The sequence below is a fragment of the Elephantulus edwardii genome, unplaced genomic scaffold, assembly GCF_000299155.1.
Source record: "Elephantulus edwardii isolate Elephantulus edwardi_28Jun2011 unplaced genomic scaffold, EleEdw1.0 scaffold00254, whole genome shotgun sequence".
In the NCBI taxonomy this organism is placed as follows: Eukaryota; Metazoa; Chordata; class Mammalia; order Macroscelidea; family Macroscelididae; genus Elephantulus; species Elephantulus edwardii.
In genome coordinates this window covers 2,501,022-2,528,548 of record NW_006400004.1, presented here as the reverse complement: position 1 = coordinate 2,528,548, position 27,527 = coordinate 2,501,022, and the positions used below count along the sequence as shown (strand labels likewise).

The window sequence follows — 27,527 nt, the reverse complement described above, 5'->3', positions numbered from 1 at the left end:
AATAGTTTAAGTGGAATTTATGACAGTTTTTCTCTGAGTGTTTGGTAGAATTCATCCTTGTACCCATCTTTGAAACTATCTAGACTTTCTTTGGAGGGAAAGTTTATGACTTGTTCAATTTATTCTTTAGTGATAGGTTTATTCAAATGTTCTACATTTGTCTGTGTCAATCAGGATAGGGCAGTTTCAAGGAATTTGACCTCTTTCTCTAGGTTTTAAATTTTGTTGGAATATAGTGTTTCATAATATTCCAATATTATAGATTTAATTTTATCTAGTTCTGCTGTGATATCACCTTTCATTTTTTGAGTTATTTGTGTCTTCTCTTTCGTTTCATTTTTATGTTTGTCAATGGTTTATCAATTTTGCTAACCTTTCAAAGAATCAGCTCCTGGTATTGTTGATGGTTTCAATTGTTTTTCTGTTTTCTATCTCTTTGATCTCAGTTCTTGTCCTTATAATGTCCTTTCTTTGAGTTAGATGTTATTGTTATTCTTTTCTATCCTATTTTATGGAGGTATTTTCTTAGACCATTCATTTTGCTTCATTCTTCTTTTTATGTGTATTTACCTATTGCTATGAATTGCCCCCTGAGGACTGTCTTTGTTGTATCCTTGTTTTGGTATGTTTTATTTTCATTACCATTTGTTTGGGGAACTTCCCCGCCTCCCTTTTTTTTTTCATTTCTTCTATGACTATCATATTGAAGTATGGTGTTATTTAGCTTCCACATAAGTGGAATTACATGGCATTGTAGTCTGAAGAGATGCTTTATGTAATTTCAATGTGTTTTAATTGTTGCAGCTTGATTTGTATCCTAAGATATGATCAACTCTGGAGAATGTACCATGTGCACCTGAGAAGAAAGCAGATTGACTTTTAGTTGAGTGAAGTACCCTGAATACATCCATAAGGTCAAGTTAACTGGTAGTATAGTTTAGATATTCTGTATCTCTGTTAAGTTTTTTTTTTAGTTGACCTATCTGGTGAAAGTGTTAAAGTCTCCTCCTACCACCAGTGTGGTGTTGTCTATTTCTTTGTTCAGTTCTGCTAATTGCTGTTTTATGTATTTTTCAGGTCTATCACATGGTGTATAGTTGTTGACCAAGGTTATATCTTCTTCATCTACTGTGCCTTTAATCACTATATGGTACCCTTCCCTATCTTCTATGGTAGTTTTCATCCTGAAGTGTATATTACCATAGATTAATATTGTTATGCCTGCTTTTTTGAAGATATAATTTTCTTAGTACATTGTTTTCCAGCCTTTGATTTTTAGTCTTTCTTTTTCCTGGTTTCTTGTAGGCAGCATGCTGAAGGGTTTCTTTTTTTATTCATTCGAGTACTCTTTTTATCTTGATTGGAGAATTTGTTCCATTAACAGTAGGTGAGATTATTGACAAGTCAGGATTTATCACTGTCATATTGCTGTGTTTGTTTTCCTGTTGCTTCTGGTTATTCTGGTCCATCCACTTTTCTTTGCTGTCTCTGACGGAGTTAATTTACTATTTCTTGTAGATTTGGTCTTATTTTCACAAGCTTCTTAAGTTCCTGCTTTTCTGTAAATGATCTAATTTCTTATTCATATTTGATGGACAGCTTTGTGAATATAGGACCCTCAGCTGGCTATTGTTTAATTTCAGTCTTCTGTTTATGGCACCTCATTTTCTTCTTGCTCTCATGGGAAATAAAAACAATGTAATTATTTCTCTTTTGTAGGTGACTCTGTCTTCCTTTAGCTGCTTTTAGTATTCTATCTTTATCTTTTTTTTTTTAGAATTTTGCTATACTATGTATTGATGTTTTTCATTAGGAGTCTAGTCAGTTTGGGGTTCACTGAGCTTCTTGAATGTGGATTTCCATGTTCTTTATAATACCTGGGAAGTTTTCTTCTAGTACCTCTACACAGTTTTCCGAGTGCCTTCTTTGTGTTCTGGATTCCAGTCATACATATGCCATTCCTTTTGATGTTATCTCATATGATTCTAATGTTTTCATCATTTTCCTTCTGTCTCATCACTGATTTTTTTTTTACCCTAGAGTGTTTCCTTTGAGCATCTTGTTTTCCAGTTCAGTAACTCTGGGTTATGTGTCTTCTATTCTGCCTTTTTGTCCCTCCAAAATATTAGAAACTTCTATGATTTAGGTCTTAATATTCCACATTGCATTTCATGAATTCCAATATTGTGTTGGCTATACCTTCTCTATCTTGATGATTTTTTTTTTAATGTTTGTACCACTTTGTCTGTAGTTTCAATTATTTCTTCCACCTTTTGCAGTTTATTCTGTAGTTGTTCAAGTTCCTTTGTGTTGATTTATTGCTTCTGGATCCCTGTGTCTGGAATATTAGCCTTATTTACTGCTTTTACTTATCATTTGTTCCATAGCTTGTTCCATAGCTGTTCATATAACTCCAAGATATAACATTAATATATTTCCTTGTTCCAATTCTGGAGTATTCATTTTATATATGTTTTACTTTCTTTTTTCCATCATTTGTACCTTCATCAGTTGCTGTTTGTATGTCTCAACTTCAATATATTTCTTCTGCCTCTCTCACTCTCAGATATTCATTGGGTCTGCAGTATGTGCTCACTTGCTCTCTTTCTCGTTAATTTTTTTTTCATAATGTTTGAGACTGCATGCTGCTTTCTTGACTTTATGTGAAGTTTTTCTTGGTATGTACTATACCATTTCTATTATGTCTCATATACTTTGGGCATGTAACCAGGAGAGACCAGTCCTTGGAGAATGACATCATGCTCAGAAGGGTGGAGGGACAACAGAGGAGAGGAAGACCCCAATGAGAAGGATTGATACAGTAACTGGGGCAATGGGGATTGGTGTGTTGGAATAAGTGAGACTGGTTCAGGATAGGAGATTCAGAGCTGCTATACATAGGGTCACTATGTGTTGCAGGCGACTCAACAGCACTTAACAATGTTGTGTCTGCATAGATTGTTGATAATTCTTTATGATGTTAATGATTAATTGCAAGCTTAAAGTGTTCAGTCTATGGGGATAGACCACTTGATGAATTGGAAGTCCTTTCTGGGTCTGTGGAGTGGGAAAATTTGCCTCTTAGGTCCACTGTGTTCTGTAGTGCAATGGGGTGAGAATCTCAACATATTGTGGCTCCCTCCCATGAAGTCTATTGTCCTCTTTTTTTCTGAGGAATGGCATGACCAGATTCTCCAAATGAAAGCAATTTCTGACCAGAGGGCTTGTAAGTTAGCAATTGCTAGCACTTCAGTGTGCCAGCTGTGGAAGTGCATCCCCTTGTCTTAAGTTCTGTTGTTCTCTTTTGTCCGTGGGATGGCCCTACAACAGCCAGGTTCTCCAACTGCTGCTGTTAGCATTTTTATTCTTATGCACAACTAGTGGCTCAAATGGCTCTAAAGAGACTCACCCACAGGCTGTTTGAGGACTGTGTGTATAAGTCAATGGGACTTTTGATCACATTTCTACTCTTTCCTTTAAAATACTGCAGATGAAATTTAGGAGGAATAGGTGATGCTGTGTAGTTTGGGTGCACTGAGTGGTTTGGTGGCTGCTTCTGCTGCCTTTCCATTGTCAACTCAGGAAAAGTTTTCTGGGATTAGCACAGATGAATAAATGCTGTAGTTATCATCTAAGAAAATTCTAATTGAACATCATTTCAAACATCATCTCCACCCTTTGTTCAAGAGAAAAGAGATGATTTTTGCCCCATGCAGTTTCTCCTGTCTATTTTAAATTTATTTCCTTTTGCCTGCATCTTTTCCTTTTCCTTACCCACATCTTCCCTAGGCTAAAACTAATTAGCATTAAGTGAAATTAATAGCTTAGTAACTATAAAGACAGTAATCATAGCAAAAAACCTGTTCTCAGAGGAATGGAGCACCTCCCACTGAGGAAGAGGAGGTCCCTCTGAGGTGCAGTCAAAAATAATTAAGAAAAAAAAAGAATTTCTTCCCATTAACCTTTAGTAGATCTTTCACACAATTTTCTCATGGCATGCTTGTGAGAGCTTCACTCCTTTATCCCCTCCTTTCTTAGCCCCCACCCCACTCCCAACTTTCAGCTGTTTGAGCTTTGCTAATCGCAAGGGTGAGGTTCAACTGGTGCAAATATGTTGCAGCAAGAATTTGCCCTTTGACCCTTTCCTTTGCTGTGCCAGCAGCTCTAATATAAAATTTCTATTGTTGCAAAGACAGAAACAGTTTCCTATCTGTGAAACCTATGTAGGACTTACAGAAAAAAACAAAACCAAAAACCCCAAATTATCTTCATGGAAGATGATTTCTCAGTAGCCTTTTGTCAAACTAATGAGGACACAGCTTTCACATTTCTTAACATCTTGTTATTTAAGTGATTTTTGTCTTTTGACCTTCCCTGGATAACTAGCTTTCAAAAGCATCACTGCATTCTGTGGACAAGCTCCAACATCCTCGCCTATTCTTTTGTTGTATCAGAATAGCAAGATTTTGAATTAGAGGAGGTTCATGCCAGCTCAGCTCTCTATTAGAATTTTCATCTACCTCAGATACAATGAATCACCGTTTGCATTTTAACAAGATAGTCCAGCTGAGTCTTATCAATTCCTAGGGGATTCTTAATATACACATAAGAATGGAGGGTGGAGGAGGGAATCTTGTTAAAATGTAGATCCTGATTCAGCATATCTGGAGTGAAAATGCAAATTCTCTGCAGGTGGCTGAACCCTAGTGAAGAGTTGACTATTGCTCCCATGGATATTGGTTATAGACTCAAATCAAGTTAAGTCCTTGACAACTTTAATCTTTTTACCATTTATCATGGATTAATAAGATCTAATAATTGATTAGGGAGAGTTGCTGTCTGAGTCCATAGGGAGTTAAGTTGCCAACCCAAAAGCAGCACTTCGCTATCAGTTCAAATCAACCAGCAGTGTGTAGGTAGAAATATAGGCAATCTTTCCCATGTGATTTAGCCTCAGAAACCCAGTGGAGGGCCAGCTATGTGTTGGTACATATTTGATGCAATGAGTCTACATTTTTAGTAATTGATTGTGGGTAGAGTAACACAGTGGGTATGTTGTGTTATGTACCACAAAGTCGGAACTGAACCATAGTTGGCCCTCCAGTGAGTTTTCAGAGACAGTTAATTGCACCAGAAAGAGATTGCCCATCCTTCTCCCAAGGAGCAGCTGGTGGCCTCGAACAGCATACCTTCAGGGTTGCAGTGCAGCTTTTTGACACTAGGCCACCAGAGCTCTCTCACAGTGGGTAGAGCAGTAAATAAAATTGCTTTTGTGACTATGAAAAGGAGTTACAGGGAATAGGAATTTCCTTTCTGATCTTTCAGAAGCTGACAAAAACCTTTCCTAGAGGCTTACTAGTAATAACTATGTACTCTTCTTTAAAAAATACCAAAACATTTTGGTAAATATTTTTCTAAGTTGAAAGAAATGTAATTAAATACATTATAATGGAGAGTTTGCCTGGAATCTTTGATATTCATATGCAGAAATGTTATAATTTTTTTTTTCTCATAATGTACCAGGCTTAAAGATTGTCCCTGATAAAGCCACTCACAGTTCTATCCAGTATTCACCTGGATCTCTCTATCCCAGATCTAGGAAACTTCCTAGAAAAACAACTTGAGGATCTCCTCACCAGATAATGAATCAAAACCACCATTTTACCAGCTAGAGAGCAGCATATATATGCCCCCTGGTAGATAATGAGAGGGGCCACAAGATAAAACAGAAACTAACCATAATGTTATTTGTGATCTAGGAAGACTGAGAAGATATGTATATAAATCACTGGAAAAGAGATAGGTAGTTACTAGTAATGGAAGATAAGTTCTATATTCTCTATCATGATGCTTACCTGTGTGTCCATACATTTGTATACCATTTTATATCCTACTACTACAATTCTTAGAGGACGTAAGGAATTATTTGTGAAATGTGAAGAATAGATACAAAGCTTCAAAATTTTGTGGTTATAGTCCTTAGATGACTGTGAGGTGATACAGATTTTAAGTAAAAGATGAGTACAGACAAACTGGAAGATTCAATCATCATTAAGTAGGGAGCCTAATTATAGACACAGCATTTTAATTAGCCTGGAGAAGAAGCAAATAATAGGGTTGTGACATAGTAAGGAGCATCTTTCTGTATTCTGGAGAACGGATAGCCCAATTCTGAAGACCAGTCAAATTTATTACAATTAGCTAATGAACAGAGATTTTCTGTTCAATAAGCATTCACTCATGGCTGCACCAAGAAATCTGAAGGACAACCACTTCGCCAACTGACTGTTCCCATTTCAAAGAAAGGCATCCCAACAGAATGCAGAAGTTATCGAACATATCATTACTATCATATGCAAGCAAAATTCCACTAAAGATTGCCCAAAAACGGCTGGAACAACACATCAACAGAGAACTGCCTAAAGTGCAGGCTAGGTTTAGAAGAGGTCGTGGTACTAGGGATATTATAGCTGATGTTAGATGGATCTTGGCTGAAAGCAGGGAGTACCAGATGAATGTTTATCTGTGTTTCATTGACTATGCAAAGGCATTTGACTGTGTGGATCACAACAAACTGTGGCTGATTCTGAGAAGAATGGGGATCCCAGAACACTTGATTGTGCTTATACGAAACCTATACATGTACCAGGAGGCAGTTGTCAGAACAGAGCAAGGAAGTAATGCATGCTTCAAAATTGGGAAGGGTCTTTGCTAGGGATGTGTCTATCTCCATACCTTTTCAGTCTGTAAGCAGAATGGGTTATCTGGGAGGCTAGGCTCAATGAGGGGAAATGCAGCATCAGGATTGGAGGAAGACTTATCAGCAGTCTACATTATGCAGATGACACAACCTTGCTTGCTGAAACTGAGGAGGACTTGAGGCCCTTGTTGCAGAAGGTCAAGAACTGCAGCCATCAATGCGAACTGAAGCTCAACTTCAAGAAAACAAAGACTCTCACCATGGCCCAATTGGCAGCATCATGATAGATGGTGAAGAGATTGAGATTCTGGATAGCTTCAGTTTGCTTGGTTCCACAATCAACACTCGGCACCAGCAGCCAGGAAACTAAAAGATGAATTGCACTGGGAAAGTCAGCTGTCAGAGATCTGGCCAAAATACTGAAGAGCAATGATGTCAGTCTGGAAATTAAGGTGTTCCTGATCAAGGCTAAAGTCTTTGCAATTGCTTTCTATGCATCAGAAAGCTCGACAATCACTAGGGATGATAGAAGGAGAATTGATGCCTTTGAGCTATGGTTCTGGAGAAGAGTATTGAATATACCATGGACAGCTAGGAGAACAGGTTCGTCCTACAGAGGGTGAGACCAGGCTGCATACTTTGAACATGTTGAAAGGAGGGACCAGTCTGTGGAAAGGGATGTCATGCTTGGGAAGGTGGAGGGACAGTACAAGAGAGGAAGACCCTTGATGAGATGGGTTGATTAGTGACTTGGGTAATGGGGGTAGGTGTGTCAGAGACAGTAAGAGTGACACAGGATAATAGAGTAGGTTTTAGGGCTGTTGTTCATAGAGTCGCTATGAGTTGCAGGCGACTTGATAACACATAACAACAACAATAAAATGGTTGTATATTTCTAGCTATCACACCATATGAATACACATTATATTCTTAAGCTTGCTTCACAGAGATAAGTTCTTGAGGTCTACAAATAACATGAGAATTATTTTCAGAAGACCACACCCGGTAAGTAGGAAACCAAGGATTCCACACTCTTAAAAAAAAAAAATAGCATCTTATCACAGCTGAAGGAAGCCAAGTGTAGGGAGGAATAAAAGAATAAACCTACCCCAGTAAAAGAAGAAAATGTTAGCCAAGAAAAGCAAACATTGAGTTTAGCTCTTAAAGACCTTAGGGAAAAGATAAAAGTACTTCTGTTCAAAAACTTAAGGAATTCTCATATATGAGAGAGTGCCTAGAATTTTATGTGTATGTGTACTGTATACCCAAGTATGCATTTACTCCAAGAAAGACTTCTCAAATTCTCTTCTGTCTTTAGGCTGCCGGTATTCATTATTATTTGTTTTATTTACAGTGCACTCCAAAATGTGGCCCCGGATTCAAACATCGGATTGTTCTGTGTAAGAGCAGCGACCTTTCTAAAACATTCCCAGCTGCACAGTGCCCAGAGGAAAGCAAGCCTCCTGTCCGCATCCGTTGCAGTTTGGGTCGCTGCCCTCCTCCTAGATGGGTTGCAGGAGACTGGGGCCAGGTAAGACAATTGAACTGAGGGCTCTTGCTGATGTGGCACCTTGAGACAAAGACCTAGGAACCAACTGGTTCCTAGTTGGTCATTAGATATGGTGAGAACTAGGTATGCAGAGTGTGCACATACTTTGTACAAACAGCAGCGTACACACGTGGGCACATAATACATACCCTCAGACACTTTTCTGCATCCTTCCTACTTACATCTCCTTTTATCCTACCATTTTAAATATGTTTATTTAAACTGTAAAGAGGAATCCTTTATATGGCCTGATATTTAAATCTACCAAAACTTTGGAATCTATTATTGGTGCTCAAATTCACTTGCAAAATAGAGATAATGGCCTCTTATTCAAAAGTTAGTTTGATACCTTGCTATTACTGCTGACTACCCTCAAAGGTATCACAGTAGAGTGCAAAGCAGGAGAAAAATATGCACAAAACTCAAAATCACAAAAATTACCAAGCTTATTGGTCTAATAGAAACATGTGGAACGCAGAGACTTTGTTATTACTAACACATTGAGCCTGAAATTCAGTCAACTTTCAGACAAATGATAGCTAGGCTTCTAAGTGAACAGTAACACCAGGGGTATACACACGCCATAGAACACTTAGTCATAGGAGATCAAAAGGGAAGTGTTTGCCCAGGGAAAAAGCTTAAAGGGCAAGAAGGCGTAGGCTAAAAGAATGAGTGGAAATAAGAATCACAAGGAGGAAGAAGGAGGTGTGATGTTATAATGCAGGGGCTGTAATTAATGTCCTAAGATATGATCTGTATATATAATTGAATGGAAAACAATGGCTTTGTAAACTGCACAATAATAATTATTTTGATAATATGACTAATAATCTTTGAAACGTTAGTAACACTTATCCTATAACTAATTTTTACTTAGTATATACCATGAATTAGGAAATATGCATGTGTATAGGACTTTGTATATCTATTTTTATATTAGACTCATTTCCATTTTATATCTCAATTACTATCTCTTACTTAATTCTCATATACTTTCAGATAGTGTTATCTTGACCTAATTCTTTTCAAAACAAGGTACTATATTTGTATAGATGGAAGAGTAAACATTTTCCCTTAATTTTTTCTGAATATCAAAGAAGATTTACATTTGCTTACTTTTTAAAAATGCTCCAGAAAAGAGCTTTCTTATCTGACAGTTTCAGAATTAACTTTATAAGTTATAATACAAAATCACTTTCTAATATCTGAGACTTAATGATAGGAGTCCTAGTGGAATAGTGTATTACATGTTGGGCTACTTACCAAAAGGATTGAAACTTAAATCTAGAAGTTATTCCACAGGAAGCAGAAGGAAATCTCCTCTAGAAAAGATTAACATATTCTGAAACCAGATGGAGGCTTCCCGTGAGTTGAAGCAGACTTGATGGCAGTGCGTTTAATTTTGTTTATTAAAAAAAAAAATAAATCACAAAGACATATAGGAAGTCACTAAGATATTCCCATTTTGTGATCTTAGTCTGCCATTACTTATTTAAAAATATACACCATTGAAATAGTTCAAGGTCTGTCCTTAAGTACAATGCTTCCATTGATAGGATAATAATCCTGCCTAGACTAAGAACACCTATAAATATGACTATTACTCAAGCATGTGCATCAACCACTAAAGCCAAAGATGAAGACATTGAAGATAAATACCAACTTCTGCCAACTGTTCAAACACACACTCTAAGTGCATTAATAGTAGTTGGTAACTGGAATGCAAACATTAGAAACAAAAGGGATTGATATTTGGAAAATAGGGTCTTTGTGCCTGAAATGAGAATGGAAAACACAGGGTAAAATTTTGTATAATCAATGATTATAAATATCATTGTAAATATATTTTAAAGTACCAATTGACATATTTCAGCTAACAGATGCTGCTGTGGATGTGCTCACCAAGTTGTGCCAAGAAATCTGGAGAACAACCACTTGGCCAACTGACTGGAAGAGATCTATATACAGGTCTTTAGAGAGGGACATCATGCTGGGCAGAGTGGAGGGACAGCGCAGGAGTGGAAGACCCTCTATGAGGTGGATTGATTCAGTGACTGGGGTAATTGGGATGGGTGTGTCAGAGGCAATGAGATTGGCACAGGATAGAGCACGGTTTAGGGCTGTTGTACATAGGGTTGCTATGAGTCGCAAACGACTTGATGGCACGTCACAACAACAACAACAAACCAAAAGTAACTACACACATGGATCTCGTCTAACTGGGTACACAGGAATCATATTGTCTACATTTGTAGAAAGTTGTTGTTATTTATTGGTGTTGACTCAGAACCAACTTATCGCTGACCCTCCAGTGGTTTTTCAGAAGCTGTAAATCACACAGGAAGAGATTGCCTATCTTTCTCTTGTGGAGCTGCTGGTGGATTTGAACCACTTACCTGCAAATGGGCAAACCAACTCCTTACCGCTAAGCAAAGAAAATGATAGAAAAGCTCAGTATGAGTAATCAGAACAAGACCAAAAATTATGAGTTGGAATTGATTCAATAACAGCATATTGGAAAGGTTTTTGTTGGAGCTTTAAAAAAGTTGTTTTGGTTCTTCTTAAGTGAAAGTTTCAAGTTTGATATTTTGTTGTTTGTTCTCTATTTAATTTGGGAGAGGGATACAATTTTCAGTTATCATTTAGACAAATATAATGACTGTTTTCAACCTTGTGGAAAGAAAAAAGAATTATTGTAATAAAAATAAATCAATGCTTTTACATTTATGGCATATTAATTTAGTTTGCAAAATGCTCACTGTGAGTACAAATGAAAACATATGTACTTCATGTCAAAGCATTTCATGGTAGAAGGTGACAGTTTTCTAATACATAACTGATATTATGCTATTAAAAATCAGTAGATACATGTTATCATGGTTTACTTTAAACCAGGTAAACCTGTCTTTTCTTACATATGCCTTGTTTCAATGAACTGTTTTACAGAGATTAGTTGAAAGTTTTTGAATGTTAAATGATTTCACTAAATTTACAATGGCCCAGTATTTTTTTTCTTTCTTTTAAATATGTTAAGTCTTTTTTATCTCATCCGTATTTTCAGTTCATTTTCCTAAGACTCCAAATATCCAGGGAAATGCTATTCCCAAATATCTTTTCATAAATTCTCCAGTGTATTTATTAGCCATTCTGTAGTCTCAAAAACATCTCTGCTGTCAAGTTGGAATCAACTTAGAGTTGAATCTCCAGTGGATTTCTAAAGTTATAATTCATGCAGGAGATTGCATGTTTTTTTTCACATGGAGCTGCTGGTGGTTTAGAAGTATAAAACTGGTATCTCTCTTAGAATTCTTGGGGGGGGGGAAGGAACTAATGAATGTCTTATTGTTGTGTTCCCTTGAGTTGGAGCCAACTCATAGCTAACCATCCAGCAGGTTTTCACAGGATATAAAATACATAGGAGGAGATTACGCATCAGTGCAGATCAGCTGGTAGAGTTGAACTTCCTACCTTTGGGTTGGCAGCACAACTCCTTACCAAGTTACCTATCTACATAGCTGTCTATGTATCTACCTACTTAGCCTTCCTTTAAGAAGAGAGAGATTGACATTGACTCGTGTATGTGAAGGGCTGGCAAGTTAAAAATCTGGCTAGTGACAAGTTGGAGAGTCTTCTAGTCTTCAGAAATTCATAGATTAATTTAAATAATGGGAAGACAAGTGGACAAATTTTGGGGTAAATATATATTTGCAGCATGGAGGCTGAATACTCCCTGGGAAACATACCCATTTTTTAATTGTAAGGCCTTAAACTGATTAGATGAAGCCCACCAATATTATGGAGGGTAATCTGCTTTACTTATGACCAACCAACTGGTTTAAAAACTATGTATTACTTCATCTATTACATACAGACTTGAGTTTGGCAAAAAATAAAATAAGATAAAAGAAAATTGGCCACCATAATATAGCTAAGTTGGCACATATAATGAACCCTCACAGTGTCTTTATGAATATCTTTGCAAGTCCTGTGAGTGCTTTGAGGCTTCCTGCAAGCAAATCCAGACAGGCTGCTGTTAGTTTACTTTGTAAGCATCACCCTGTTTTGGCACCCATAAGCTTCTCGTCTCTAGAATTCCAAATCTCACAAGCATTCTGTTATTCTGGGAGAAAGAAATCTGCTACTTGGTAAAACCCACATCACTTCTCGGGCGGGTATTGTTGTTAGGTGCCAGTGAGTCAACTGCAACTCACACCAACCCATGACCAACTGACCTGAACACTGTTCTATCCTGTACTATTTTCATCATTATAATACCTTAAAAAAAATTGAGACACATTTTTTTAAACGTGGCCCCACCAGTAGAGCCCAAATCGTCACTGCTATTGTACTTAAATAACATTTTTATAAAATTTAGAAAACTCTAGTTGACTACCAGATTATTCATTCACAAGTCTGTAATAGATAAATGTAATAAATGATCTCCCAGCCTTAGAATCAGATTATCCCACTTCGTCATGAAAATGTTCTTGTTACATTCTCATTAGAGTTTACAAGTTTTGCTTGACACTGTTGAAGTGGTATCTTGAGAAATTCCTCTGTGTTGTCTTCAGAGAACACTATTATTTCCAACTTTGAGGGTAATAAGAAAAACTTGAGTTTCCAAAATAATATATTGAATGACTTAATCATACACCTTTCTAAAATGAACTTCAAAAGGTAACATGTGTAGTGTTTAGAATTGTTATTGTTGTTGTTATGTGCCGTCAAGTCGCTTGCGACTCATAGCAACCCTATGTACAACAGCTCTAAACTCTTCTCTGTCCTGTGCCAATCTCATGTGTTTAGAATATGGTGCAATATATATATATTTTTTTATGGTGTAATATCTTTTTTAACCTCCTACAAATTGTCAGTAACAGTATTTAATTTCTGTGTCTTTGGATTTAGTGTTCTGCTCAGTGTGGCCTTGGGCAGCAAATGAGGACTGTGCAGTGTCTCTCCTACACGGGACAGGCATCTAGTGACTGTCCAGAAAATGTTCGGCCTCCATCGATGCAGCAGTGTGAAAGCAAATGTGACAGTACCCCCATATCCAATACTGAAGGTGAGTTTCCATGGAGAAGGGGTTTGGGAGCATATACCCACGCATGGTCTCTAGGCACCCACCAGGGTACAGAAACAAACAAACAAAACACAGCACAAATGCATCAGTTGCCCTCAAATCAACTCTAACTCATGGTGGCCCCAAGGTGGTCAGAGTAGAACTGTATTCTGTAAGAGTACCAATGGTTGATTTTTCTGAAGTAGATCACTTTTGTTGTTGTCGCTTTATTCTATAAGTTGAAACCAACTTATAGCTGAATCTCTAGAAAGTTTTCAAAGGAAGTAAATCACCTGAAAGGAGATTGCCCCTCTTTATCCCTGCAGAGTAGTAGTGGATGCAAAGTGCATGCTTTTTGGTTGGCAGCACAACTTCTTATCACTAAACCACTCAAAACACCAAACTTTCCATTGTCAGCCAAATGTTCTCCATTTATACTACTTGAGCACCCCTATCAGAGTTTAAAGATTCCCATATACCTATACAAACAGCAGAGAGAGAGGGATAGGTAGAGGGAGAGGGAGAAGGAGAGGGAGAGGGAGAGACACTATGGTGGTCTGATGAGCAAGGAGTTGAACTGCTAAGCCAAAGGCAGATAGTTCAAATCTATCTACTCAGGAGAAAGATTATGAGCAATTTCCTCTCGTGTAATTTATAGCCTCAGGAAACTCGTTGGAGGGTCAGCTATGAGTCTGTTTTGAAGGGATGGCAATAAAAAGAAAAGGAGTCAATCCATGGGTGATATAAGTAGCTTAGCAATCTACTGCTGGCTTAAAAGTTAATAGTTGGAATTAACTCAGAAACTTTAGAAAGTAGGTTAGTAGGTTGCCAATCTTCTTCAGAAAGGTCACAGGCTTAAATATCTCATAAAACAGTTTTACTGCAAACACATGATGCCATTATGAATTATAGTCAACCTGATGGCAACTAACAACAGCATACATTATCTTTTAAGTCCCATATGGACAGACATTCTTTTCTATAATTTCTATGTGTGTATCTGTCTATGAACGATAGTTGATATTACTAATGAGGAAACTGAGGTTGGTTAATAAATTGTCCAAAACACAAAGATTGTAAATTACAAAACTGAGAAATGGTATGCAGGATTTGAACCCAGATTTGGCAGAGTGCACATGCATGCCAGGTTCAGTTACATTTACATACTATTTTTAATTCCCTTTTTTAATTGAGATTTTAATGAAAGTTAATAAAAAACTTGTATTTCCATTCATACATTGTTGCACATTTTCCTCCCTGACCACCCTCCCCAAAGTTGGCTTTTTCTTTTTTTAAGTAGTTCTTTCATTGTTATTCAGTTGTTCTCCCCACCCTGCCTCCAGCCACTTTACTATGCAGCTCTTGGACTCTTGTCATGTCAATAATTCCTAATCATATATTCCTTTTATGCAATTCTCTTCCTCATCAGTTTAATGCAATGTACATTATTTGTCCCCTCTTTTCTTAGTTTCTCCCCAACCCCCATGTCAGTCCTGTTTTGTAACAATGGCATTATGCAGTACTTGTCCTTTTGTGACAGATATTTCACTCAGCATAATGTCTTCCATGGTCATCCATTGTGTATAATAGTTCATGAAGTTTTTGTTTTTCAGTGCTGCCTACTATTCCATTGTGTGATTATACAGATCTTCTCTATCCATTTCTTTGTTAATGGGCACGTGGATTGTTTCCAACTCTTTGCTATTGTGAACAAAGCAGCAATAGACTTGGGTGTGCTTGGGTGGCAGTTTTGTTTTCTTTAGGGTACATTCCAGTAGTAGAATTGCTGGGTCAAATGTATATCTATTCCAACTTTTGGAGAAAGCGCCATACTTCCTTTCATAATGGTTGCACCATTTTACCCTCCCACCAACAGTGAATAAGAGTTCTAGTTTCTCCACAACCTCACCAGCATTTGTTGTTTGCTGCTCTGTTGAATTTTTCTATTCTTACTGGATTGAGGTGATATCTCATAGTTGTTTTCATTTGCATCTTTCTTAGAACTAGGGATTTTGAACATTTCTTTATATGTTTGTTCACCATCTGAATGTCTTCCTTGGTGAAGTGTCTGTTCATATCCTGTGTCCATTTTTCAACTGGCTTTACCTTTATCTTGTGGCACTTGATTATTCTATAAATGCTAGATATAAGTCCCTTATCTGACATGTCATTACCAAATATTTTTTACCTGTCTGTGGCTTCCCTTTTTACCCTGTTGAAGAAGTTTTTGGATGTGTGTAAAGATTTGATTCTTAGAAGGTTCCATTCCTCTATTTTATCCTTTCCTAGTTGTAGGTTTATCAGCATGCTTGGAAGACTATTCATGTTGTGGATTAATGCTTCTAGGGTTCTTCCAAGCTTTTCTCTAGTGAAGTTTATAATTCTTTATTTTAATCCTTGGTCCTTGATTTACTTTGAGTTGTTTTTTGTGTATGGTGTGAGGTGTGAGTCTTGTTTGAGTTTTCTGCAGATGATTTTCCAATTTTGCCAACACCATTTGTTAAAAAGGTTGTCGTTTTCTCACTTAACTGATTTCATCTACTTGTCAAAAATCAGTTGATCATAGACAGATGGGTTGATTTCTTGGTTCTCAATTCTTTTCCATTGATCTATGTGTCTCGCATTGTACCAGTACCACACTGTCTTGACCACCACAGCAGTGTAGTAGGATTTGAAATTAGGGAGTTAGATGCCTCCTACCTTGTTTCTCTTTTTAAGGAATGCTCTGCTTATTCCGGGCCTCTTTCCATTCCAAATGAAATGAGAGATATTGCCTTTGCCATCTCATTGAAGAATGGGATTCATATTTGTATTGGGATTGCATTGAAAGTGTAGATTGGATTTGGTAGGATTGTCATTTTCACAATATTGAGTCTTCCTTTCCATGGGTGAGGAATATTCTTCCATTTCTCCAGGTCTCTTTTTGTTTCTTGTAGTAATGTTTTGTAATTTTCTTTTAATAGAGCCTTTGTCTTTCTGTTTCTATTTACTCCTAAGTATTTAATCTTGTGATTATCTATTGTGAAAGGTATTGTTTTTTCTTAGCGCTAGTTCTATATTGTCTTTGTCACTGTAGAGAAATTTAATTGATTTTTCTTTGTTGATCTTGTATCCTGCCACTTTGCTGAATTTGTCAACTATATCCAGTATTTTTCTTGCAGAGTCTTTATAGTTTTCTAAGTATAGTATCATATCATCCACATATAGAGATAATTTTACCTCTTTTTGGCCAATTTGGATACCTCTTATTTCATTCTCTTGTCTTACTGCTATTCCTAAGACTTCTAATACAATATTGAACAGGAGAGGTGATAGTGGGCATCCTTGCCTAGTTCTGTCCTCAAAGGTAATGCCTTTAATCTCTCTCCATTGAGAGTAATGTTGGCTCTCAGGTTTGCGTGTATACTTTTTACTATGTTGAGGAAATTTCCTTCTATTCCTATTTGTTGATTATTTTAATCAGAAAAGGGTGTTGGATTTTTTTAAGGCTTTTTTTTTTTGCATCAATTGATACGATCGTGTGGTTTTTTTATCTTTGCTTTGTTAATGTGTTGAATTACACTGATTGTTTTTCTTTTGTTGAACTATCCTTGCATACCTGCTATGAATCCCACTTGGTCATGGTGAATTATTTCTTTAATGTATCATTGAATTTTATTGGTTAAGGTTTTATTCAGGATTTTTGTATCTATGTTGGCATCAATATCTATGAGAGATATTGGCATATAGTTTTCTACTTTGGTGGTGCCTTTACCTGGCTTTGGTATCAAGGATATGTTTGCTTCCTAGAATGAATCTGTGAGAATTCCATTTTTTTTTAATTTTCTGAAATAGTTTATTTAGAATTGGTGACAGTTCTTTTCTGAATGTTTAATAAAATTCACTTATAAGACCATCTGATCCAGGACTTTTTTTGGCTGAAAGTTGTGTTATTACCTTTTCAATTTCTTCTTTTGTTATTGGTCTGTTCAAGTGTTCAATCTTGGTTTGTGTCAGTTTAGGTAGGTTGTAATTTTCTAAGTATTTGTCCATTTCCTCTAGGTTTTCAGATTTGTTTGCGTACAGTTTTTCATAATATTCCATTGTTAACCTTTTTTATTTTAGTTGGTTCTGTTGGACATTGCCCGTTTCACCTCTTCTTTGGATTATTTGTGTCATTTCTTTCTTTTCTTTTGTTAGTTTTGCTAGCTGTTTGTCTATTTTACTGACCTTTTCAAAGAACCAACTCCTGCTTTTGTTGATGGTCTCAATTGTTTTTCTATTTTCTATTTCATTTATTTCTGCCCTAACTTTTAGAATTTTAATTTTTTTGGATTATGTTGAGTTTTCATGCTGTTCTTTTTCAATTTATTGGAGATGTTGAGTTAGAGAGTCAATGGCCATTTTTTTCCTGTCTTTTAATGTGTTTGCTCATTGCTATAAATTGACCTCTGATTACTACTTTGTCTGTTTCCCAGAGGTTTTGGTACATTGTGTTTTCATTGTCATTTGTTTCAAGAAACTTTTTAATTTCATTTTTTATTTCCTCTAGTATCGACTCATGTTCAAGCAAGGTGTTGTTCAGCTTCCAGATGTGTTTTTCCCCCCCTTCTTTATCCTCTTGTTATTGATTTCTAATTGTGTAGCATTATGGTCAGAGAAGATGCTTTGTATTATTTCTGGGTTGTTGGGGTTTTTTTTAAATTTATTGATGCTTGACTTGTGTTCTAAAATGTCATCTATTCTGGAGAATATTCTGTGCATAGTAGAGGAGAAGGTATACTGTGCTTTTTGGGGATGTATTAGCCTATAAATATCTGTGAGATTGAGTTGGTTTATTGCGTGGCTTAATTCTTCAGTATCTTTGTTGAGTTTCTGTCTGGAAGTCCTGTCTTTTCTTGAGAGTGGTGTATTGAAGTCTCTAAGTACTGTAGTAGTGTTGTCTATTTCTTTTTATAGATTTGTTGGTTTTTTAAAAAAGTATATTTTGCAGGTCTTTTATGTGGTGCATAGAAATTTATTATTATTATTATGTCTTCATATTCTATTGACACTTTAATCATTATGTAGTGACTTTCCTTGTCCTTTGTGATGGTGTTTGCATTGAAATCAGTTTTATCAGAGATCAATATCGCTACTCCTGCTTTTTTCTGGTTGCCATTTGCTTGGTATATTTTCCCCAGCCTTTTATTTTTAATCTTTATTTATCTTAATTTTTCAGGTGTGTCTCTTATTGACAGCATATTGATGGATTTTGGTTTTTATCCAATCTACTACCCTTTTTCCCTTCAGTGGTACATTTAAACCATTTATGTTCTGTGTGATTATTGAGAGGTGCAGTTTCATTGCTTTTATTTTGTTGAGCACTTTTTGGTGTTGTTGCTAGTTACTTTGTTCCCTCCACCTCTCTGTGGCATCTCTGTAAGAAAGGCATCTGTCAGTTTTTCCTGCAATGTTGATCTTGTTTTTATAAACTCACTTATGTTCTGTTTTTCTGGGAATATCTTGATCTCTCCTTCATACTGATGGACAGTTTTTCTGGGTACAGTACTTTTGATTGACAGTTGCCTTCTTTGAGTGTTTGATTTATTTAATTCCATTGTCTCCTTGCTCACATTGTTTCTGCTGGGAAATTGGCACTGAATCTTATTTGCTCTCTCTTATAGGTTATTCTTTGTTTCTCCCTCAGTGCTTTCAGAAATCTCTCCTTATCTTCCGTTCTGGCAAATTTGACTGATATGTCTTGGTTTGGTTTTTTTTTTTTTTATCCTTTGGGGGTCTATTTTATATGGTGTTGGCTCAGCTTCTTGAGTTTATAATCTCTCATTCTTTATTATGCCTGGAAAGTTTTCTTCTAATAATTCTTCCACAACTTTTTTGGTGCCTTTAGTTGTTTCTTCCTGTTCTGGGATTCTGATTATGTGCATTTTATTGCTCTTGATTGTGTCCCACATTATTCTTAGGTTTTCTTCTTTTTTCTTCCTTTTTGATTCTGCTTTTTGTTCTAGGAGATCAATGGTGACAATTCTATCTTCTATTTCACTGATTCTGTGTTCTATCTCTTCAACTCTGTTCATTTGTCCTTCCATCATGTTGACAGCATCTGAAACATTGGTTCTCATAGTCTGGATTGTGATTTCTTATTTTTCCAGAGCCTCTAATGCTTTGTTTTATCTGCATTGTTTTGGATTTTTTTTAAGCTCTTCCTGGTTTTTGCTTATAGTGTCTTGTAATTCTTCAAGTTTGTCTTTCACCCATTAGAAATATTCATTCTCCTTTTAAATTCTGTGTCAGAAAGTTTCATCAGAATTTCTGGCTTGAGGAAATCTATTAATACTGTGTCACTTTTTTAAGGGTGACATCTTGCTTTGAGCTTGTATAGGGGGTGAAGTAGCCTGCATCCTATGTGACATGGTTGTGGGAGAGTTTTTCATGTCTGAGGTGATAGAAGATTCTTGATCTGAAGTCATTCCTCCAGAAACTGGTAGGGGGTGGTAGGCCAGCTACCACCCTTCCTGGGTTTCTCTCTGCCTTATGACCCAAGGGACGTCTCCTTCAGTTCAGTAGAGAAAAGGTCTCTGAAAGCAGCCTCCTCTGTCAGCCAACTAATGCAACTAGGACATTCCAAGGTGCTCTGGGCTAAAAGCAGTTGATGAACTTGACATGAGGAGATGCAAGGTGGAGCATGGAGACTGATTTGAAAACCAGGAAGCTTTGGTTTTCCCTTCGAGAATGAGCTCCAGCTGTCTCAGTCAGTTCTGACTGAGCCTAAGGAGCCCCCTGTGATCTAGCCAAATAGCAGCGACACCCCCCCTCCACAAAGTACCTTACTCAAGTGCCAGCATCAGTCCCAGCGTGGGGTGTCAGCGTTGAAACCAGAGTCTGTATGTCAGTGTTTTTAAACCCCTCACTCAGATTCCAGCAGTGTGGTGCTCCCAAGTAGCAGCTTGGCACTCCTGAGCATTGTGGTGGCATCAGGCTCTCCTGTTCATCATGGCAGTATCCTTAATTCACTAATTAACATACGAATCTTTTACAAAGTTGATACACTTCTAGCACGACCTTTAGACTAAGTCAATAAGTTGAATCTTGGCCACTGTTGAAAAGCTAGCATTTTTACATACTTATAACATTGTAAGTTTCTAAATTGTTTCTAGCTTTATTTTAGGTCCTTTAATAATTTCTCCCAGAGATACTCTTTAGTACATAAGTTTCATAACTGAAGAAGCAATACTTTTTCCAGTGGCTGGATTATCATTTGCAACTACACTCATTTCTGTTATAAATAACTTTTTTAAGAAAAAAAAATAGATGTTACTCTGAGATTTGGGGTAAATGCCTTGTGGTCATTCCATTGCCTAGTATTAATATTAAACTGAAGTAAACATTTAAGATAATATTTTTAACTTTCTCAGTAAAAACAGGATATTTTCGGAAATTGTTAATCCTAGAAAGATGACTAATCTTAGGATTTTTATTTTTTAATGTTCTTGACTTATTTAAAAAGAAAGAGAATCACCTGTTTTGAATTCCAAATTATATTTACAGTACAAAGACTATCTGTAATAACTCATTTTGTATTTCTTTTAGCTTCCTTATAGTATTGAGTGGAAGCTTTTCAATATCTTTAACTGTTCACTTAATTATCAGCTAATTATTGAATATTTGAGTTCTTGAAATTGAATATTTACTGTAATATACTGTGGAAATTTAAATACATTAATAAATTCATAGTCCTATGACTGATACTTTTTAAAAAGCCTATGTAAGATATGTTAACTACAGCAGTTTGCTTAGGGAGTTCTTCTTTTGAAACTCGTGCTTTCTGAATTTAACTCTAACTTCAGTGATCAAGTCAGGCTCCATAGACAAAGTGGTCTGTAAGAAGCCTCGATGTATCTATGTTCATAAGATATATTAGCCTATAGTTTTCTATTTTGGTGCTGTTTTTACCTGGCTTAGGTATTAAGGATATATTTGCTTCATAAAATGAGTCTGGGAGAATTCCATCTTTTTCTATTTTCTGAAATAGTTTATGTAAAATCGGTGACAGTTCTTCTCTGAATGTCTTATAAAATTCACTTGTAAAGCCATCTGGTCCAGGGCTTCTTTTACTTGGAAGTTGTTTTATTACTTTTTCAGTTTCTTCTTTTGTACTGCATCTGTTCAGATGTTCAATTTCATTGCTGTATGGCGCTTTCTCAAAAAGTTGCAAATAGAAATACCATTTGACCCAGAAATTCCTCTACTGGAAATATACCGTAAAGAAACCATAACTGCCACCCAGTCAGATATATGAACATTCATGTTTATTGTGGCTTTGTTCACAATAGCAAAGAGCTGTAAACAACCTAAGTGCCCATCAACAAATGATTGGATAGAGAAACGCTGGTATATTCACAAAATGGAGTACTATGCTGCATTGAAAAACAATGAACTAATGCAAAATGGGTGACCCTGGAGGAAATATCTCAGTCACAAAAGGACAAATACTGCATAATGCCACTGTTGTAGAATGGGACTGACATCAGGGTTGGGGTGAAACTGAGAAAAATTGGATAAATTATGTATACTGCATTGAAACAGATGAGAGAGAGAACAGTTTGAAAGCGATATATGATTAGGTATTATGGTTATGACAAGAGTCCAGAATGAAGGTTGCATAGTGGAGTGTACTTGGCATAGAGGGTAGGGGGGATTGTATACCAATGAAGGAATTTTTCTTTTACTTTTTAAAGAGAAGAGTGAACTGGGTGGAGGAGGAGTGGGCAGGGAGAAAAATGCAACAATAAATGAAAGGAAATCCAAAATCTCTGTAAATGCTCATTAAAATTAATAATTTTTTTTAAAAAAGAAGCCTTGATTAGTGGGAAATCCCCAGTATATACCCTGGGAAAAGGGTTGAACTGAATCATAATTTGTGACATCTACAGAGATGTGGAATAAGAAGAAAAATATGTTTCAAAGAGAAGAAGCTGTTGCAAGAAGATAGTGGAAGAGTGGTCTGATGGGGTTTGTGGGAATCAACTAGGGAGAGAAATAATACCATCTACTTAAATTAAGCGTCTGGGAGAAAAGTCCAGTAGCTGGGAAAAGGCATATTTTGGCTAAGGCAAGAGAATAGTATGAAGCCCTTTTCCTGAAGCAGAATCAACTTTCTTTGGCTCTTATTGACAGGCAGATGAGAGACCAGTTACTATCTACCCCAAGACAGGTAGGATCAGGAAAGATTTATTTGGATCTAAAATAGGATCTTTCACTATGGTCTCTGTGGGTCAAATGGCCATCTGACAGGATCTTGAGAATTAATTTTACTACCAAGGTTTGAATAATAGTTTTCCTCCCTACATTTCATTGCAAACTTTTAAAATGTGCAGAGAAATGGAAAGAATTTCACAATGAATATTCACTCACCACTTAGATTCTAACACTACCATTTTATTGAACTTGCTCCATTTCTCCATGAGATGGTTTTTTATTTCAGCCACTCCATTACTGAACAATTAAGTCATGTACTTAGTAAATATACCTCTTTGTGCCAGGTTAGGCACTGAAACTTAGTAAGTATACTTCTTTGTGACAAGTTAGGCCTTGAAACTATAAAAGAAGTGCAACATGGTCCCTTGTTTTTAAGTGGACATAGTTTGATAGAAAAAGAAAAAGGTAACATAATTTTCATAGCATGAATGATGCTATAACAAAGATTGAGACAAGTGACCATTTAATCATCAGAGGAATCATGGAGAATGCAAGTTTCATCTAGGCACTGGAAGACTTGAAACAATTTTTAGAAAAATACCCATTGAGATATGTGGCATTCCTGGCAAAGGAAGAGTTAGTGCAATCATGGAGTTTAGTTTGGCCACATGCAGTATAATGTAAGCAGACAATACATATTAAACTACAAAGAGAAAGTCAGGAACTTGGTTTTGAAGGGTCCTGTCTACAATAGACCTAAGTATAAATTTTTTCTATGAGCCAACGGGAGCAAGCAAAGATAAACTGAGGAATGATATGAATAGATATGGTCTGTTGTGTAATGCTCGGGGTGACAGAGTGTGAAGAAGCAGAAGACGGATGACCTGTGAGAATAGAATTAGAAAATTATAATAAAAGATTAGTCTAGTTAGTGACTCAACTGGTGACTATCTACTGCTGCTGTTGTTGTTATTGTTGTGTGCCTTCACGTTGGGATTGACCCATAACAGACCCTCAAGCAGGTTTTCAAAGGTAGTAAATTGCATGGGAGGAAATTACCAATCCTTTTACTGCAGAGCAGCTAATGGATTAGAACCATGTGCCCTTGAAATTGCAGTGTAGTTTCTTACCACTAGACCACCAGAGCTTCCTGGATACAATCGAGATCAAAAGGAGTCTGATAAAGTCAGGGAAAGGGGATGGGGATAGATAATAAAATGAAAAGAATAAGAATAACCTGATTAACAATTAGATATAGGGATGAGGTGTATGGTAATGTTTAGGTTGACTTCTAGGTTTTAGATATAGATAACTGTGGTTGTTAAGTACCGTCGACTCGGAGGCGACTCACAGCAACCCTATGAACAAAAGTCCTCAGCACTTGCGTGACTTTCAACCTTTTTCCAGGCTCATAGTGTTTCCAGAGGCAAGCTATTTATGGAAGTGGATGCCACTCCTGCTTCCAAGCTTGTTTTAATCGGGGAGCTCCACCAAACACTGTTCACCATGGGTAGTCATTATTGCATTTGACACATTAGTGTCACAGTGTTCAGCTTCATAGCACCCACAAGTTACTAGATAGCTAGGTATTATTAATCATAAACAAGTATAGAGGTCTAGATGCCAATTGGAGGATTGGAGTCCTTCAGTGACACAAATGGTTAAGTGCTCTACTAATGGATGACAGGTCAGTGTTTTAAACCTACTCACTTACGATGGAAGACTGGCTTGTTGATATATTTCTAAATAGTCATAGCTCTGAAAATCCTATGGAACAGAACTTCTATGCTTACTTGGATGGAATTTCTATGAGTTAAAATTGAGTTAAGGAAACTAAACACAGGAATAGAGAAATTAAACATACTTGTCTTCAAAAGTAAAATAGTAGCATATTAAGATTTTTAAAAATAAAATAACGACAAGAAATTGAGGGTGTTTAAGAAAATGAAAGTGACAATAACTTAGGAGGAATTAGAGAGTGTTATACTGAGTGAACTAACTCAGTCCCACAAGGATAAATATTGTATAAGACTGTTATTATAGAATGAGTATAAGGATCCAGGAGGGGTGGGAGAGGCTGGAAGTAAAGGGATGTGGATGTGCAGGAGGAGGGGGGGATTAATCATTGGGTTGTACAATTTGACGGGTGGAGGGGTGAGGGATATTGAAAGAATTTGTTCAAATTTGTATTAGAATTTTATAAATAAACTAATGAAAAGAAATAAATAAACTTGGGGAAGGGGAAGGTAGGGAGAGGGGTAAATGTGCAAAAATGAATGAATGAAAATCTAATTTGTCTGTAAACTTTTGTTAAAATGACAACTAAAAAAATTTATTTTAAAAAAAGGAAATCTGAAAGACATAGAGGCAAAAAAGAGAGAGAGAGAGATCTCCAAAGTACGGCATTATAATAGTTAAGATTATGTATCAACTTGTACAGACTATAATTCTTAATGGTTTGACAGATATTACATAACCATCCTTTATTTTATGGCATAATGTGAGCAGCCAATTAGTCAAAAGGGAAATTTCCTTAGGAATGTGACCTGCGTCTTATTGGTATTCTGGCAAAATTTGTTCTCTCTAAATCCTGCATCCAATTTACCATTCTCTGGCATCTTATTCTTGATACATAAGCCAGAAGTCAGCTGTTTAACTTGCATTTAAATATTTGCTAGATTCTACAGCACCATCATCATGTACCTTTTCAATCTATATATGTAACAGTTCATCTGGGAGGCTGGGCTTTACGAGGAGAAATATGGCATCAGGTTTGGAAGAACAACGACCTGCATTATGCAGATGATACAACCTTGCTTGCCAAAAGTAAAGAGGGCCTGAAGCATTTGCTGTAGGCCAAGGACTGGAGCCTTTAAACATAGATTGAAACTCAACATCAAGAAAATAAAGATTATCACCACTGGGCCTATTGACAGCATCATGATAGATGGTGAAGAGATTGAGATTTTAACAGCTTAAGTTTGTTTGGCTCCACAATCATCACTCTTGATATCAGTAGCCAGAAAATCAAAAGATGAATTGCATTTGGAAAGTCTGCTGTAAGAGACCTCTCTAGAGTACTGAAGAGCAACAGTGTCAGTCTGGAGGTTAAAGTGTACCTGATCTGGGCCATGGTCAGAAGAGTTAATGTCTTTGAGCTATGGTGCTGGAGAAGAGTATTGAATATACTACAGACTGCTAGGAGAACAAACTGTTTTGCCTGGAGACTAGGATTTTGAAGCTCTCTCTGACATACTTTGGGCATTTTGCAAGGATGGACCAGTCCTAGGAAAGTGATTCATGCTTGGGAGGGTGAAGGGACAGTTCAAGAAAGGAAGACACTCAATGAGATGGATTGGCTCAGTGGCTAGGGTCGTGGGAGTAGGTGTGTCAAAGACAAGATTGACTCAAGATAGAGCAGGGTTCAGAGCTGTTTTCATAGGGTCACTAAGAATCTCAAGTAATAAAAAAAAAAAGAATCTCAAGTGATTCAAAGTCACATAACAACAAACAACAACAGCGTCACCTGAAATGTGACCTACAGATTTTAGCTTCATTGCAACCACATAAGAAGAGCAGCCTTGTGTATATATTTTCCTCTGGATTTTTTCTCCAGAGAATCTAGGTTAAGAAACTGGATATCAAAGTAGAATTAGAGGGAAAAGTTATAAGGATGATTTTTCAGAATTTGTTCTCAAGTCTCTCTGGTATTAAAAGGTGCTGATGACTGGGCTCTCCATCATAAAGAATAAAAATATGCATAGCATGAGGTGTCAATGTTTATCTTATTGTTGTTATGTGCCATCGAGTCACTTGTGACTCATAGTGACCCTGTGTACAACAGCTCTGACCCTGCTCTATCATGACTGTCTCTCACACACCTACCCCCATTATCCCAGTCACTGGATCAATCTCTTTCATTGAGGGTCTTTCCTCTCTTGCACTATCTCCCGACCCTCCCAAGAATGATGTCCCATTCCAAGAAGTGGACCCTCCTTACAACATGCCCAAAGTATGTCAGACAGTTGGTTCACAGAAACAAAAAAGGGATGGTATACACAAAATAAGTTAAAATGCCAGCTTTGGTGTATTATAAAAGAAGATATACAAAGACTTTGAGGAACTAGCATGTTCAGAGGCACAATTTTTAACACAATGGTAATAGAATCAAGTTGTGAAGAGGGGCCTAGCATTATTGAAAACTTCCTTGATTGTTATTTTATAGCAGTCATATTTGACAATGGTAGTTGTCCTAACTCAATTAGCAAACTGAAATGTCACTGTGGTCAGAGGAGAGGGCTTATGAAGGACAAGTTATTAAAGGAGTCTTATATTAAGTCCATCTTTTTTTTGGCCTGTGTGAAAAAAGCAGATAGATCTTGGCAGGATGCCAGTAAATTATTGTAAACTTTGCTAATTAGTCTCTGCAATTACAGCTGCTATTTCAGATGTGATTTCTTTGCTTGAACAAATTAATACACCTCTAGATAATGCAACTATTGATATGGATAATACCTTTTACTCAAGGCCAGTTTTTGAAGGACCAACAGAAAATACACTTGCACAGTCCTTCCTCAAGGTATATAAACTCTGCATCATTATGTCATAATTAAGTCCACAAGGACTTTCATCTTCATTCTCTTCACATCATCACAATTATTGTATTGATGACGTTTTGCTGATTGGACATAAGGAGGAAGCAATAACAATGATTCTGACCTTACTAGTAAGACACTTGTGTCACAGAAGACAGAATATCAGCTGACAAAAATTCAAACAAGTTTGTGTTACCTGTATATCGCAGGCTGTAAATGAGTTTTCCTCCAATCCTGATGCCTTGTTATCCTTGTTATTCATAGTCCAGCTTCTCAGGTTATTTGCTCAGCATACAGACTAAATAAATATGGTGAAATAATATAACCTTGATACATGCTTTTCCTGATTTTGAACTATGCAGTATCTCCCATGCTGTTCAAGCTACCTTTTGATCCAGGTACAGGTTCCATATAAGCTCCTCAGTGTGTGTGTGTGTGTGTGTG

The 27,527-nt window shown here is 36.7% G+C and overlaps 1 protein-coding gene across 1 annotated transcript in view; it reads left to right on the top strand.

The window, feature by feature from the left end:
* ADAMTS6 (ADAM metallopeptidase with thrombospondin type 1 motif, 6) overlaps window positions 1-27,527 on the top strand; it is a 509,355-nt gene that overhangs the window by 473,881 nt on the left and 7,947 nt on the right. Inside the window, exons 22-23 of the mRNA XM_006899365.1 lie at window positions 8,055-8,231; window positions 13,158-13,314. Of these exons, the coding sequence (XP_006899427.1) occupies window positions 8,055-8,231; window positions 13,158-13,314 (334 nt within the window). The remainder of the gene's footprint in view (window positions 1-8,054; window positions 8,232-13,157; window positions 13,315-27,527) is intronic.